Source organism: Macrobrachium rosenbergii, chromosome 28 (genome assembly GCF_040412425.1).
Source record: "Macrobrachium rosenbergii isolate ZJJX-2024 chromosome 28, ASM4041242v1, whole genome shotgun sequence".
NCBI lineage: Eukaryota > Metazoa > Arthropoda > Malacostraca > Decapoda > Palaemonidae > Macrobrachium > Macrobrachium rosenbergii.
In genome coordinates, this window is record NC_089768.1 from 23474876 (window position 1) to 23492500 (window position 17625).

At 34.8% G+C, this 17625-nt stretch overlaps 1 protein-coding gene across 2 annotated transcripts; it reads right to left on the minus strand.

Annotated features, from left to right (window-relative positions):
• Nucleotides 1-753: 753 nt before the first annotated feature.
• Urod (uroporphyrinogen decarboxylase) lies at nucleotides 754-14348 on the minus strand. 2 transcript variants are annotated; one of them, XM_067130337.1, is made up of 9 exons: nucleotides 13165-13282; nucleotides 11007-11115; nucleotides 10422-10600; nucleotides 9932-10093; nucleotides 9241-9402; nucleotides 7779-7916; nucleotides 7156-7323; nucleotides 4035-4244; nucleotides 754-1127 (listed from the first exon to the last, which is right to left on the minus strand). In XM_067130337.1, the coding sequence occupies exons 1-8, from the start codon at nucleotides 13174-13176 to the stop codon at nucleotides 4083-4085; spliced, it is 1092 nt and encodes a 363-aa protein (XP_066986438.1). In that variant the 5' UTR covers nucleotides 13177-13282; the 3' UTR covers nucleotides 754-1127; nucleotides 4035-4082. The 2 variants fall into 2 exon arrangements, with proteins under 2 accessions (XP_066986438.1, XP_066986437.1); XM_067130336.1 differs by having other exon boundaries at nucleotides 754-4244; nucleotides 13165-14348.
• Between the last annotated feature and the right edge of the window lie 3277 nt (nucleotides 14349-17625).

Sequence of the window (17625 nt, forward strand, 5' to 3'; positions counted from 1 at the left end):
AACTCACTTTAGCTCACTGATTATGGATGAGGAGGCCTGTCATCTAACCTTAACTTTCTGGTTAGAAAAAAAAATCATCATCATGAACAGCTCCATGTGTGGTTCAGCAAAACTGTCCAAAAGTTATTATTAATTTGTTAGGCAGTTAAACCGGACCACTGAGCTATTTCATTCAGCTCTTGCATGGCTGGCCCATAATTTGTCTTTATTAATGATAAGATTTAGAGTTGATCAAATTACACATCTTGAAAAATCTTATAATCTTTTAATCTTTTTGTGTAAAAAATCCAGAGAATTTCTAAGACAATCACAAAGGGCTGAATTACAAAGATACAGACTTAGGTAGTTTCTTTGTAGCTCCATCCATGACAAGGGTTAGGATTCTTGGAATAATCCATAAATAAAATACAGGAATAATAATAGACTGAAGCTAAAATTTTATATCTGGATAGACTCTTGCAATCTACAGAAACCCTACTGGGGAAGGAATGGGGAAGAAACAATGTGTTTCAAATAAATAGGAAAAATCAACTAGGTAACACTTGGGTCGCAGTTTCTATAGGAAAACAGTCCATTGTTAATAGCTATGTTTGCCAGATGCTTAATAGAGAATTATAAAACAGATTTACTGTTGCAGACCTTGAGTCATAGAAGAAAACAATGGTAGATGAGAAACCACTTGGTTTGCAGTAAAACTACTGCAGCAATAAAATTTTTCTTGATAATCAATGAGATTGGAATGATAAAAAAGAATTAATTTCTTGTTTTTTATTCTCTAATGACATACATACAATGTGTAATGATTTGACAAAATTAACTAAAACAGTAAATAACAAATAACAATCAGGAAATGCATCTTTTTTTATTAAGAAATTTATCTTTTTTATTATACTAAAATTATAAACACTACTTGTCTAAAAATAAAGACTCCTTTTTCTATAAATTCCAAATAGTATTCCATGTACAACATTCTGGTTAAAAAAATATGAAGGTAACTTTCTATAGTGTATGTAGCTATTGCAAGTACAATACAGTAATTCAACATTACTTCAGATACCACTTGAATCACAGTTACGAGAAACATTCAGTCACTGGTCAAGAGTTTCCTATGGTTTTTCACTTTTTTCCTGAAAGATGAGAAAATAAAAGAAATACCTTTCTGCGAAACAAGATTAGGATCTTGACCAGAGTCATAATGAACATCATTATCCATATAGGGGTCCCAAAGAAAGATCAATTTCAAGTATTTTAAGGATGTGTGTGGACCTGGCAACTTGGGCATTCTAAACTTTGCTGATGCTTCTTATGGGATTCATCTGTTATCTATTACTACATCCTGATTCTAAATTGAGATAGAAATATCACATTTATTGACAATTAAGAAGACTTCAAAATTGAGTAAGATTTCTTTTCATTGTAAGACCCTAGCCAAAGCAGTTTATGATTACAAAGATTATGTCCAGTTCAAATGAGATGCCAGTCTAACTTACAGTCAATTACAATACTTTAAATACTTTAATCAATATTATGCAGATATACACTTCATGTGGGGACACCAATGTCTTTAATTCTACTGCCAACAAGTTATGAGGTGGTTAGAAGACATGTAACACCTGTCTCATTAAGTGAGCCTCTTGTCTCGCTTATTGTACATTGTTCTTTCAGTGGTCTGAATGCATATTATCATATTCATAAGGTAGTTTAATTAGACCACTGAGTCACATTATAGACTCACAGGACTCGTCCATTGGATTTATTGGTAACAGATGTAAGAAAACAGGATATCTCTGTAGGAAGATTGATTGACTGATGTTGCTGGGTGGGAAGACACCAATGGGGACAGATTCATAGTAAAATGGCTAGAGCAAAGCAGCTAGGAATTTAACCAACCTTTTGTACTGCCCAAGGTGTGCCATGAAAGTCACAACCTTTTGAGAGCTCCAATATTCAATTATCAACCGAGTTTCATAATGTGAAACAGTGTTATTGTTAAACTACTTTAAAAATAATAATATTAATACATATACTTCAGGTTTGCTAAATCAGTGCTGAGGATTATCAAGATCTTTTAACAAGGACATAACTTAATCACTAGTGACAGGATGACTTAAAATAAATTGCTAACTCCAACCTAAAGTATGGAAGAAAAACAGGATTAATGCTTATCGGAGACCACGACTGTTGCTAATACTGTTCAATATAAACCTCGTAACTAACATAATTTTGCTTTGATTCAGCCCACTTTTAAAAACATTAAAAACAAGTTTTATTATAAAAAGGTGAACTAAGCTTAGTGCAGCATTCATCTTCATGTAAATTCTCCATTTTATAACATTGGCAACTTGTTAGTTATTTCACAATGCTAAAAAATGCCGCACTTTTCAACATCACCACACATGTGGAAGACTTTTTATATAATTCACTAACAAGAAATGTAATGCAATTTTATGATAACAGTACTCTTTTTTTTTTTTTTACCAAAGTTCATTAGGTAAAATAAAATAGCAAAATTTTTAGACAATAGATGAATTATAATTTATATATTGTAACATTGTGCAGTAAACAAAACAGAGATCGATTACAATTTACATATTGTAACATTGTGCAGTAAACAAAACAGGCAATTCTCCCAGTATTTTGTGCATAAATGTCAATAAGGAACCAATCAGACAGTTAATCAGTAAAAATATATATATCTGAAGTTAATGATTTAATTATACACAAGGAATGACAATGACAATCTAGTTTTAATTAAGTACATACATTACTTCTCTCTTAACCAATATATGTAAGTACACTGTACACTGGTTTGGTTAAACTATTCAGTAATAATAATAATAATAATAATAATAATAATCACTTGTTTTCAAAATGCACTTGTCTCATTTAAGAAATGAAACATGTTTTACGAGTAGCAGAAAATGATAATAGGCAAATGTGATAAGCTTTGGAAAATAGTTTTGTAAAAGCTGCAGGTAAATAAAGATACAATTCCCAACAATAACCTATGTAACCAAGTGAAAAAATGATTTACAATTCTTATTTATACAGTGCAAAGTTATATTCTCAGTGACAACATATGCTTATTCTTGCTGACTCTACTATGCTTTTGGATACACCACTGGCATACCTTATCATTTTAAGCATTTCCAAATTAATGCTGAAAAGTGTTTATGTAAGAAGTGAATCGACTGGCTCTTTTGACATAACTGGAAGCTGCTAAATGCTGATGAGATATGATAAATCACTTTATTTGGTTTATGGTATATCACGGCCAAGGTCATCACAGTAACTTGGAAGAAAACTCAGTCATAAGAGGGCATAACTGGTTTCACAAAAACTCCCTCTACTGACATGTGTTTGTGTGAAGTACTACAGTATGGGCACTTTTACAAAGGTGATAAGTAGACAAACTTTTAAAGATTGCTCTTAATAGCTGAGCATTTATCTCCAGTATTTCAACAAAGTTTACTTTGATAAGACAAGGAGGAAACAGTTAATCAGTATGAGGCAATTCTAGCACTGCAAGAATAAATGATTCTCATACTCATGAATTTGCTTAAAATTCTCCTTGAAAAATAAATGAGATACTGTATATGGTTTCTTCCAAGGCTTTATAACAAAGAGTTTTAATATAACAAAGAGTTGTCATAAAGACAGTTTTAATGTGCAATCATGATAAAATTATATTCATAATAGATCAAACATTACTTGCACATTTAACACAAAGCTGCAATAACAATAACAATACTGTACTAAATACTATACCCATTATTACAGAATACACAACCACTGAACAAGACAATTACTTGGCTGAATAACTGGAATCACTGATTCATGCTTTAGTTCCACGAATGTCTACTAGATGGTCAAACATTTAAAACAGTATTCACGGGTTACAAACACCATGACAATTCAATAATACTTTAATGATTGTAACTATAAGACACTAGTAAGATTTTTAAGATCTTTTACTATAAGAGTTAAATGGTAAAGTTGTTATTCTAATTGTTCCCCTGAAATTAAATACTCACTTGTTCCAAGTATGAGTAACTTAATTCCTCTTAGATCTGACTGAAAAATCAGGTGGAGTCTGTCTTCTTAGAGTGCTTGTGAACAGCGTCAACAAAAGCTGCCAAATGTTCAGGGTCCATATCAGGGTACATTCCATGTCCCAAGTTAGCTATGTAGCGGTTACGTCCAAATTTCTCAATCATTTCTTTGACGGCATTGCTGATAAATTTCTGTAATGAGAGAAAAAATGTTATATCATATAAAAGAATACATCTCCCTGAATCTATAACAGTGCAAAAATTAAAAGAACTTGCTCTGCCAACCAGTTTCAAATTACACATCCAAGCAAAGAAGAAAGCATATTCTAGCTAAATACATTACATGATACAAACAAGAGACTAATATAAATAGTGATAAAAGAAAGAAGCAGGTTTAGATACACAAAGTAAATACATACTGTACACCTAACCTACTGGTTAGGAATGACCCTTGCAAAAGCAAAGGATGTTTTTTTTATTAAAATACAATAATTCTACATTGTAAATGACAGCTATAAGAGGAACTTCAGTAAAAGCAATGGATGTTTGTTTTATAGTTCAATCATATTTCAGTTTCATGAATTAACAAAACAATTTACCAAATTATGCCCACACAGCAGTCCACAATGATCCTCAAACCTGAATTCTTTTCTTCAAAATAGAAAGGGAGCACCCAGCCATCTACGACCTCATACACTAGAATGAGCAGGCAGCTGTAAGTGGCATGTTTGGTTGGAGGAGGGGTACCACTGTGAACATAATTGCTAGTTTGTATGAAAACCAAATTTTTGTGATAGGCTAATGGATCCATAACGGTTCTTGGAACTGTAGAATTAGGGACCAGGGCTTTTAGAAACTCAAACGGGTTAACCCAAGGTGTTGATGAACCCAAGAGAGTACAGGAAAGAGTTCGTACCTGGCTTAATATTATAAGGTCATGTGTAGAAACAAATCAACTGACAACTAAAATGCAGTGATAAAATTTGGATGACTTTTATCTCCAAAAATATTACTGGGATATGAAAATGTGGAAGACAGCAGAGCTTAAACATCCTCCTCCAAAGTAATTAAGTGTACTGTTATTACTTATTCAATAAATTTAGCCTTTTATCCAGAAGAACAATACACATAGTACTGGCATATAAGAGGTTAATATTTAATCATCAAATGATCATGAGCATATGGTTCCCCCTCTTACCTACCCTTTCTCATCCCTCTGAGGCTTTCCAAAGTTACCCAGAAAGACCAGCCTGGTTAGCAGGAGGCTGCCATTGGTTGGAGGTCTGATTCTGTGGGCACTGCTGAAAACCAAATATTGATCTAGGCATATAATCCTCCGTCGCTGAAGCAAAGGTCAAAGCAGAAATGATGAAGGGGTGAACGGAATGCAATGGAGTGAAACACGGATTTTATGCTTAACATGAAGCACTGGAACCTAGTGGGTCATTCAGGATTATGAGGAGTATAAAAATCTTGGCTACTTGTTGACTGAATCTTTATTATAAGAACATTCATGTTCATAAATCCAAATAAAAAACACTGATGTGAGCATTATTTGGCCATCCACAGCAAAAATGTTGTTAAGTTTACAAGGCTATCATCATCTGTACGAAAACCACAATCAGTGTGAAAGCTGTCAAGCCTTAAAATATGTTAGTTCAATTTCATCAAATTGAGAAACATGAGGCTGAATTTCATCTAAGTAAATCTTGATTCATTCTTGTGCCATCAGAACCAGCACCATATTCCAGAAGAATGGCTGACCTTTGGCTGTAACGGAAGAAAGAATGTCATTCACATCCCGGTATACTAAATTGAGGTAAAGGCTCATCCACAAGTCTGATAACAGCAAAAACTGTCTGGCATCAGGCAGCTTACCAAAGTCCATATTTATTGACTAAAGCTACAAAAAAGAACCTTCTTTTCCTAAATAAAAATGTTGCCATCAAAAAGCAGTATGCTCAGGAAAAGCATAATAAAATAGGTTTCCTGGAAGGTGCCCACACCCATGACTTAAAATAACATATTTTTGTTTCTGGTGTTAGCAAACTGTACCAGTCTGTTTGAAGAAGGAACAAGCTCCAACTGCCCTAGTTAAAGAGGTCACACCACTGGTCCCAACAGGTGCTGAAGTTCCATTGTAGCTGCTTCTATTACCAAAGATTTATTTGGTGCACCAGTGATTTTAATGATACAAAGTTTTGGTAAGACTGCTGAGTACTGGTTAGATGTAAAACCCTGTGTCAAGAAATGGGAGACATTCTTTACACAATTGGAAGTACACTTGGAAAGTGCACGAGCAGAATTTTTAACTGCACCTTAAAGGTATCAAAGGAACTAGGAGACTCCAAACTGCAGGGGCATATTGCTTACAACTCAAAGATTGAAAACAGGGAGACAAACAGGCTCAGGCAACCAAAACACCACTACATGATTGTTGCTACTGCACCAAATTCATTTCTGTTGAATGATTATACCTCTCAATACTACCACTGTATGCCCAGAAGGCCACTAGTTGCCATAAGATTGACTAAGGACATCCCTGACCATCAAGTATTCTTCATCAACAAACAAAATACTGTACTGAAGGTCACTGACCATTTTGGTTAGAATTTCCTTTATGTAATTCTATTACTAGATCATCTGTAGTATTCCAAAATCAAATATTAATGTTATTATTTTTGTAATAAATTTAGAATCCATTTTCAAACAGTGAGTAAAAACACTCTTGTGACTAACTTACAGGTTTTCACTAAACTTCTAAACTCAGGTAATTCATCTTCGATTTTCTTCTTAGGAAGGATAGTTTCAGCATTATCAACACTCAATATTATGGTCCTGACCAAGTTTTTAGAAATAAGTATAAGAGGGATTGTAGTTTGTGTGTGCCAATTCATATTAGTAAAATCATTAAATTTCTATTATAGCTATCAAAAACTAATCATGTTATCACTGCCAACTTCTGCAACCATTAAATCTATCAAAATGTGAAACAAAGATACCATTCAGTTCAAAAACTCATGAAACAGAGAGTACAGAACAAAAACATTGCATAAAAAAACATAATACTGGCAACCAGCTGAAATGTTATAAATGCTCTTACTTTATCTGCATATAGGGCACATGGGTCAAGATTTCCTTGAAGAGTCTTATTTGGCCCAACAATTTCTCGAGCCAAGGCAGGATCAACAGTCCAGTCGATTCCAATGACTTCATAATTGAGAGCAGCAAGATCCTTCAGTGCAAAATGTCCCCCTTTAGGAAATACAATCTATAGAAAGGAAAAAAGAAAGATTTAAATACAGCGACATTTAGTGAGAAGTTCTTATGAATACGATGGTTCATTATATAAAAAAATAAAAGTGAAATGGTCTCACACATTGTCAGACTACCACTACTAGAAATTAAACACTAGTCTTTCCCTCTTGACTTCTGGAGCAGGTTCAGATTCAACTTGATTTTAAAGATATTTAAAGCAGCTGAGATGCAAGAAATTTTTTTAAGGATGAATGGAGTGGCAATAACTACTTTGTTAACTGTTAAGATATACATAAAATTCATTTTTAATTCATACAACAAAATCATAGTCATTTTAAGTAAAAAACTCTTCCGCTCTCAATATCTAGGAAAGATATCAACATTGCAATAAGCATACAAAAATATAAAATGACAAAAATATTTAAAACAGCCCCCAAAAATACTGGTTGAGTAAAATATAATACCTACCATTGGAATGTCTTCCATGCCCAACTGTGCTACACTTTTCTTCACATCATCACAGATTTGCTTAAGGTAAGGCAAGGCAAACTCACGGAATAAATAAGGCCCTAAATGCTCTGCATGGGATTCAAACACCTGCAGAATCTGGAATGTTATACAGGGCTTGTTAACATCAATTATCATTTCCCTAAAAATTTTGAGTGGGACTGCACACTCAGGTTGAGTAGAGTACATATACATGATATGGGCTTGCATGTACAAATAGCCCTTATACTTTGGTATCATTAATAAAACTTCAAAATACAAAGAATGGAAAAGAACTTGTGCAAAAATTGTAGATTTCTATTTGCATGGATATAAGCCCCTTCTACTAATTTTTTTACAGAATTTCATTTTTTTAAGGTAAAGCATAATAAGCAGGCAATGTTAAGTACTCATAAAGCAGAGCCAAAGAAAATAAAGAATTGCAAAGAAGAGTTTATATTAAGGAAAACAAAAGATAACTCCAAAGTTTGGCAGAAGAGAAAGAGAAACCAGTGATAGATAGTGTAATCTCGGGATTACTGGTTTCCACAAGTACATAAAGGATATGATGAAATGATGAATGTTACAAAGCTAGCTGAGAGGAGGGGGGGCAATCTGAAGTTCAATGAAGCAGTGGTCAAAAAAGTATCATGAGAAACGAACACAAAGGTCCTCTTTAGAAAGCAAGAAAGAAATCCTGCGTAGAGATATGAATGAGCCAGTAAATTTTTCCTAGTCATTAGGCTTGTATTAAAAGATTATATTTCCAATAACAATTCATTTTAGTGCTTCTTTAAAAGATATTTAAATAACTTTTAAAATGTAATACAGCAATACTACTAGTGTCTGCACATGTAAAAGTTAGGCTGTTGACAAGGGTAAAGAAACAGAAGTGTTTCTGGCACAAAATTAATTGCTAAGCAATTATTGAACAAAAATGTGTTATATTTTGATTTCCAATAAATTACATAATTTCAAATACTTACTTATTTTGTTAACTTTGGCAAAAGTAAAAACAGCACTCACTGCCAAGCCAATGATAAGTTCTATTAGTTTCTGGTGGTCAGGTTAGCCATGTCAGGCATTTGTAAAATCTGACACACACAAGCCCTCGTAAATAAAAATTAAGATGATAATAGTTTAAAAATAAGCATGATTAAAAATATTCTTTCAAATCTCTTCCAGATCTGAAAGGCACCAAATTTTAAGGATTATATGTCCTTTAAGATTCACTAACTTTACACCATGTAGCAATAATCTATTATGTATCATACTTAATAGCAACCTCAATTGTTTCTGGTAATATGAGAAAATATGCCCCAATTTAAAAGGGTTACTAAAATTATACATACAAGGTACATACTATGTATATATTTCTAAGGTAATATACCAATCTACTTCCAAAGCCAAGCTAATAATAATGCCAAAGGAAAAATGGACTTACTTGTGCACCAGCTTTTACTTGACCAACAAGATAACTGACAGTTGCATCGGTAATGATTTTAAGAAGTTGATGACTGGCTTCTGGAAATCTATACAGCCAACCTTTGGCATTACTCATTGTTTTTGAGCCTTTTCCTTCAATCATATAAGCCATGATTGTCCACTGCAAATAGTAAAATCTATTAGACATGATTTATACATGCATTGAACTGTCAAAAAAGTCTGAACACAATATTCTCATTATTACTAAAAAGACCAGCAACAAAATCACAACAAAGTGTAATATCTAGTATTTAACAGGAAAAACACATTTCCATATATAAATATCTTGGTAACAAAATTACACAAAATCAATGCAGTTCATGGGAATAAAAATGGTAAGTTTTCTGCACTTTACTTTGCACAATCTAGTAAACCACACATGGCAAATTACAAGAGATGTTCAATGAAGTTTTTCATTACATCAAATTATTAATGACATGCCTTCCTTAACCAACAAGAAATACAATAAGTGCATATTTACATTCATTTTCACCTTAGTTCTGGAGGTCCCAGTTACTGGTTGAACACAACTCACATATAATTGTTTATCTTTTAATCATTTAACCAACACAGCAATCTACTTGAGAAATGTGTTGGAGTATATGATCCCAATATAAATTATTATAACCAATAAACTTTATAGAACTTACTGGAGCACCACTAAATCCAATAAGAGGGGCTCTACCTTGAAGCTCCTTTCTTGTGAGGGTTAAAGCTTCAAACACATAATTCAGCTTGGTACAAATATCATCTGGAGATCCAAGCCTGCTGATATCCTCTGGTCCACGAAGAGGACATGGGAATACTGGACCCTGTATGAACAAAAGGTACATATCAGTGAAAACTTTTTGGAACATCTTTTGGGGCTAACAGTAATATATTGGCCAACACCAGTTAAAAAAAAAAAAGCTTATTGTTTAATGTAAACAGTACAGGGTATATACAGTAAAATATTCTGATAAATTATAAAATAAATGAACCCCTAAAATATACATGCTATGCTCAGAAATAAAAACAAGCACTGTGAAAATCATTTCTGTGACGAATAAGTTTGAAATAGAAAAAGCAAGACTCAAAATAGTACAATGTCAAAACACACTACTTAATAGAAAGTTTTTGCAACACAAAAATAATACTTACTTCACCTGGTTTCATTTCCACTTTCATCCCAAGTGCCTCTGGAATGACTAAGATATCAGAGAAAATAATAGCAGCATCAAGGGGGAATCTCTCCAATGGCTGAAGTGTGACCTTGCAAGCCAACTTTGGCGTCTGACACATGGTAAAAAAATCACATTTAGCACGCTCTTCCCTGAATTCTGTTGAGTAATAAAACATTGTTATTGTTACTATGGTGGAAAAATATGTGATAGTTTTCATAAAGCAAAATTAATTATTTTCTATATACCCTTTACTTTTACTTTAACTTATCCATGCATCTGGACAAAGAACCATTTTGGGTGAGACTCATGATATATAATTAGCAAAAGATGATCTAGCCTCATAAAATAAACTTGAGCTCACAATTAAACCAACTGTAAAAACAACCAACTCCAAACAGTGGGGAAGCTTACACTGTCTACAACAATGATGTAACAAGTACTTTGCAAAGAATTTAAAGAAGTACAATATGTCAAATAGTTTCTAAGTGTGAAAAAACAAATAAGAAATGTTTTGAATAAGTTATTCTCCAAAGAAAATTTGTCACTGATGTTATGAACTTACCAGGAAGATACCGTCCAGCCTGCCTCATTGCCCAAACAGGGACAACATCCACCTCCTCTCCTCTAGCTGCTCGAAGCAATCGATCATTTTTCAGTGCTGGGAATGCCTCCTGAGAAAGAGTTTTCTGCTTAATCACTGATTCTCAAGACAATGAACATGCACAAATCAACTATTGGAAATAAACTAAAGACAGTGCAAAAGTTTTGGAGACTGAATAAAGATGCACACCAGTACTTCAAAAACATTATTAGAATTCATAAGTATAACCTAACCTTGTTCGTTTTGGCATCATTGCATTTTTAATCGTAGCATCAATGTGTGTTTTACTGTAGCATCAATGTGTTTTCATTTCTCACCAAATAACCCATAGAAAACAAGGTAAAAAAGCACATACAAAACAAAACACCACAAAAGGTGAGTTTAGAAGGAAAAAACTGTGAATTATAACAATTTCAGTATCATAAAAAAACAATGGAAAGCTATTTTCTCATGAAACTGTCAAATACAGTACTGTACACTGCAACATGACAAAAGTGGATCTACTGAACTTGAGTACAGTAGGCTACTTTCCATATTTTGAAAGCAACAAAGAATGATAGAGTCAGCCAACCCAGGTATCATAGCACTTGGCAAGCACCTTGAGTACTAAATTTAATAACATTTAGTAAAATAAAACATTTTTTTACATCAGCAGTAACAACCATAAAAAAACTTATAAAGCAAAAAAATATATCAAGAACAGTTGCAGGTATGCATTCTAACCTAACTTAACCTAGGGTTCTGGGTCCTTGCATGGCTGGGGAGGCTCTAGAGCCCTACCTATCTGACCTAGAGTGCCATAAAAGGCCTAAAGTAAAATATAGGGATGCATCCTAAGCTACCCTAGGGCACCAACTCCTACCTGGCCTGGGTGGCAAACTGCCTCATCCTAAACTGACCTACAGTGGTATAAATCCTAACAGTGAAATACTAACATTACACAGCAGGTCCTAAATGGCACTAGGTACACCCTTCTCCTTTTCAGCACTACATACAGCACATTCTTTACCCTATGGCTGGGAGGTATACAACTATATAAAATACATCCATCAATATTCTTACAGCCATCATTAACCTGAAGAAACTCATGAAAAATGAGGGAGTCAGATAACATCTGGTATTTTAGTATACGAATTAAATAAATTCTAAAAAGTAACAAGCTGTAGGTAATTATTACATAACAGATAAAACAAACAGTTTTTGCAAGTTCTCTGGAATGGTACATGCACTAAAGTACCTATTAGGTATCTTCCAACTTTGGCCAATGTCCAAGAACTTTAAAGAACCATCCGTTTCGAAATTATAACATACCTAAATACACTACACTAAATTCCTATGGAAAAAATACTTAAATAGCCAGTATTTTACCACTTCTGATACTAAATTTGATACTGAATAGGAATAAAAAGCATTATAGCATTACAGTACTAGCCTAGGGTTCCTGGACCCTATCTGGTTACTTAGGGTGTAGCATCTTGATCCACAGGTTTGGTTAATTGGCTTACCTCTGCTTTTCTTGAGTTTTAAGTCTATGTCATTAAATCTCTTAGACTAGTGTGCTTCACTCATTCTCAGATTTCCACACAAAATAATACCAGTTTCCCATTGTGGTCCCACCAAATTGTTGGATGTACGGCTGGCCTAGCCTAGTGGCTAGGTCCCAGTCACTAAGAGTAGGGTTAACTTGCATTAAAGGGAGTGAATGCAGAGTAGGGGGTCAGGCATTTCAGATGGAATATAACCTAACCAGACTTACCTTTGGCTAACCTAACCTTTGACGCCATGTCCTAACCTAGCTGGGGGGGGGGTTCGTCTTCCCCTGGACACCCCCCGCCTCCAAGTAATTAGTGAACTCTTCCTCTGCATTCTGTTTATATCTTATCGACATAATGAGTCCAGTAGTTTTCCAGTAAGCATTACTTTACTGCGCCGGTACAATAAAAAAAAATGGTCAACACCTGTACCGTAGCCTACCTTGTCTCCTTATTAGCTTTTCGGCGTTTTACATTAAGTTAGGCTGCCAAGCCTTATCTACTGTGTTGTCTGACAACCTATAATAAAATTGCATCTAAACATAATAAATTCAGGTCTATGTTAATGTAAGTTAAGTAAACCTTACCTTACTACTCATACTTTTGCAGACGTAACGCTCTAGTGAATTACTTTACCGGTGACACAACTCTCCACCGTCTTTATCGACTACAAGCAAGAATAATGTTCACACGTCACGAACCAAAACAAACTCTTCTTCTTCTTGAATTAATGACGTCATCAGTCACGGAAACACTGTGCTATCTCTTGTTTCTAAGCCTCTTGTGTTCCTCTCATCCTTCATATCTTCTTAGCTTCACCTTTGACTTAAAGAATTGATTAATTTTTATTTAATTTTCATAGCCTGTCTATAAAAGTTCATGCCTTTGAAAAATAAAGTCAAATTCTAAACAGATTTTCTTTAGTGAAGTGGTCCAAATTATTTTTTTTTTACTAATTGTTTTCGTAATCGTCTACAAAACTGCCAGTACATATAACATGAAAATGACATGCTTTATGGCCTAACTCGAACTGCATTCCCAAGTGTTTAGAAAGATTACAGTTTTCAAATGTCTCGATGATCACTTTACGTGGTGTACCAGTGTCTCGATCTTAAATTTCTTTATTTATTTTCTTTTTAGGTAAGTCTGAAAAAGTACTGTTGCGTCGTTGTGTTCTCTCCTAAAAGTGTTAGATTTAGACGATTTCACATTCATTTCTCACGTTCATTTCTACCTGTGATGTTCTTTTAGGTACGACATGCCGTTTGCAGGAGGATCTTGATAAGGGTTTTGAGTGTATAGTAATTCTTATAGATTTTAGTGCTGCTTTCGATCTAGTAGATCATAAGGCACTTATTTTTAAACTCCAGAATCTTAGAGTGGGTGGATATGTTTTCGGATTACTTCAAAATTTCCTTACAGGTAGGCAGCAGCGAGTTGCTGTTGATAGGATCCATAGTGAACCAAGACCTATTGTGTCTGGTGTTCCACAAGGTAGGGTTCTTGGTCTGTTGTTAATTTTAGTGTATATAAGTGATAGGTTGTTGGTCTGACAAACAAGATTGTTCAGTATCCCGATGATGAAACACCCGTGGGTGTAGTAGTCCTCGCTTATGAAAAATGAAGCTGCCCTCTGTCTCAATCGTGACATGGATCGGATTAGTGAATGGTACAGTCGGTGGGGTATGAGGCTGAACTCCAGCAAAACGAAAACGAAAGCACTATTGAATAACAGATCTCGTACTGATTATCCACCCCAAGTGGAATGATCTGCTGCAAGAGTCTGAAGCTTTGACTATACTTGGTGTAACTTTTGACTCTCATCTTACTTTTGAGAAACATCTAATGAAAGTGTCAGCAAATGCCGGACAGAAGTCAGGTATTATACGTAAGGCCTCATATATTTGTAACGATGATAAAATCAAAGCAACCTGTTTTAGGCCAATTGTCCTTCCTTTGCTAGAATACTGTTCCCCGGTGTGGATGTCTGTTTCAGCCAGATAGTGGTTCGTGGTGATAGTTATTTGTTTTCCAACATTAGCAGTTATGACTTGGACCATCGACGGATGGTCTCTTGTTTACCAATTTTCCATAAGCTGTATTTTAACAGAGAACTTTGGGTAACACAATTGATCCCATGATCCTCTTTTCCTGCCAAGAGCAGCACCAATATGCAATAAACGTTCCATGCTATCGAACTTCTCAGTTCCTGAGGTCTTTTATTCCTCACTGTTGGACTGTGGAACAGTCCCTGAGGATGTTGTGCAATTAGAACTTACAATGTATTCACTTTGTACTTTAATGATTTACTTTGAACCATTTATGCATTCATTTATCTTTTTTCCTAATAGACCAACTGATCTCTGCTTTCTGTATTTCCTATTATTTTCTGTAATTTCATTCAAATGATCACCACATTTTTGGAAGCTTGAATTTCAAGTCAAATGCCCCTGTAAGCATTTACCTTCAGACGATATTTATCCTCTGAAAAATAATAATGATAAATAAAGAAGTGCAAAGGTTAGAAGGACATAATCTCTATTTGTGAAAGTAAGGAATCAAGATTTATATAATTTGTTAGACGTGAACGTGCTGTTTCTCCCGCCAAATATACGTTCGGTACCTCATTGCTAAGATTAACTGAAAATAAGTTGAGTTCTCGAAAAAATCACCAGACAAACTGCCCTATTTGAAAGGTCACACAAGATGGTCTAAAAGCTGTCATCACGATTGAAAATAAGTTCCCATAGAATGTTAGAAGCGAGTAAATATGCATAACTTGTCCTTTCGTTAACTTTATGCTTAATTTCCAAACGCAACTGCGCCATGTGTGCGAATCCAGTTCTTTGTCCAACCTATGAGGGATAAGAAATTAGGTGATTCGATATACCTAACAACTTTGTTATATTTAATACTAAATCAGCTGCTAGTTTTGGAAAGATAGTAGTAGTAGTAGTAGTAATGGCTCTCTTGCGTTTGTTTACGAAACTTTCTTCTGGGAAATTTTGTAAATGCGTTTATGGTGAAATGCTAGTGCAAGGGTACCACAAGACGAAAAACTGTTAATATCTTAGATATTTATTCTTTTGTTTTAACTACGAAAGAGTAACTTTTGTCGTAGGTCTCTTAAGTAAACTGTTAAATCCCTCAGAACGTTTGACATTAACTGTTTCCACTTTTAATATTTCTTCTTTTATACAGAATTCGACATCAAAGAGCAACGTTAGACTTTGTCTGGTTTTGGTCCTCATTATAATCAACGGCAGTCTTATGACTATTGAGGTTTGCTGTGTGTCCCTGCAGTCATTTTACCATGGCTAGGGAGTTAGGTTACACTCAGCAGTCTTCTTTCACACGGATTTGAACCAAAATGGTTGCTTGAACGCTTGTGGAAGAGATATACATAATCAGTTATGAATAATCAATAATCATCTGGACAGGTTAAACACGAGAGAAGTACTTGAAGGATTCTGTAATACTGTTCCAGCCAGCATAATCCCCACTGCTTAGACTTCTGTAAGGTATCGGCATATTCTTATGTTGGGTGATCCTTTAATACGTTATGTATCAAAAGTACCCCATAAAGCTATCACGGCTGTGTGTGTACATCAAGGGAAGCAAAACTAGTGACTGGGGTCCAGGGACGAGGCCCAGGAATGAGTGAGAATATTTGTTTTATAGGCTAAGGTTTTGAATTGTGTTAGGTTAATCTACGATTAGTAATATCTGTGCTTATTGATACCCCCGATGTGCACTAGTTTCCGGGTTGGCGGTTTAGATTAGTCTGGCTTATGCCAGAGTGGTAAGGAGTGAAAGGGACCAGGAGACCTGTTCTGGACCTCCGGACCCTGAGCAACCAACAAGACGTTCCCTTCCCACTCGGTCTCAGCATTCGATCCTAGACCAAGGTTCAAGAAAGGACAGAATATAAATTCAGGCCAAAAGCCAATGATAGGACCTGTGAGGTCATTCAGTGCTGAAAGGAAAATTGAAAGTAAAAGGTTTTAAAGGTGTAACAGGAGGAAAATCTCGCAGTTGCACTATGAACCAACTGTTAGAAGAGATTGGAAAGTGCGATGGAAGAAAGAGAATATGAACGGAGGTTCAGTAAAGGAATGGAAGGGGTTGCAATTAGGGGCCGAAGGGACGCTGCAAAGAACCTTAAGGGGTGCTCCCATCGCCGAATTTCCAGGAATTATCGATTTTTAGTTTTGGACTTGTATATGTCTAAATATAGGCCTACATGTCCTGAAATATTATACCTGAAAAATTTTTTTAAAGTGGATTTTTGAAATTTTCGTTCACCGCACTTACCGGCATTTGAGCGGCACTGAGCCAAAAATTGTCGCAAAATTTCTGTATGACTTTTTAGGTGGAAGTGAGAAATATACTTTACTTTCCTACTAAAATACACGTTATCTACGATAAAAACTAGCTCTCTCTTTCTCAAAAAAATGTAATATCAGAGTAAATATGTATCTCGATATCGCCCTGCGATATTGCCCTGTGAGCGACATTGTGCGACAAATTGTCATACAATGTCTGTGTGACTTGCCAATTCGTATGGTAGACAGTGAGAAATTTACTTCAGCATCAGACTAAAACTACCCATTTTCTACGATAAGAACTTGTTCGTTCTCTAAAAAGATATCAAACAAAATATATAAAAAAGTAAATATTTATCAATATATCTCGATATTTTGAACTTGTTATCACAAATATACCTTTTTAAATAGTATAAATATAATTTTTTATATTTATTGACATATTTTTACTGCGTATTTTCGGAAATATGAAATTATATAAGTAGGTAACAGTTCCAAACCGAGCGTCGGGTTTTACCAATAAACCGTCTCGATTTGTTTGTGTTTCTGGTTCAAGTGATATCTAGTGCTTTGTGACACATAATCGCATTTCCTTTTCGGATTTTTATATCGTGTAGTTCATTCCCGCAATTCCATTGCCATAAGCAAGAGAAGTACCATCCTTATGAGGGAGAAATTTGAACGGTTGCGTCTCGTAAGTTTATTACAAGCAAGGCCTTGGTT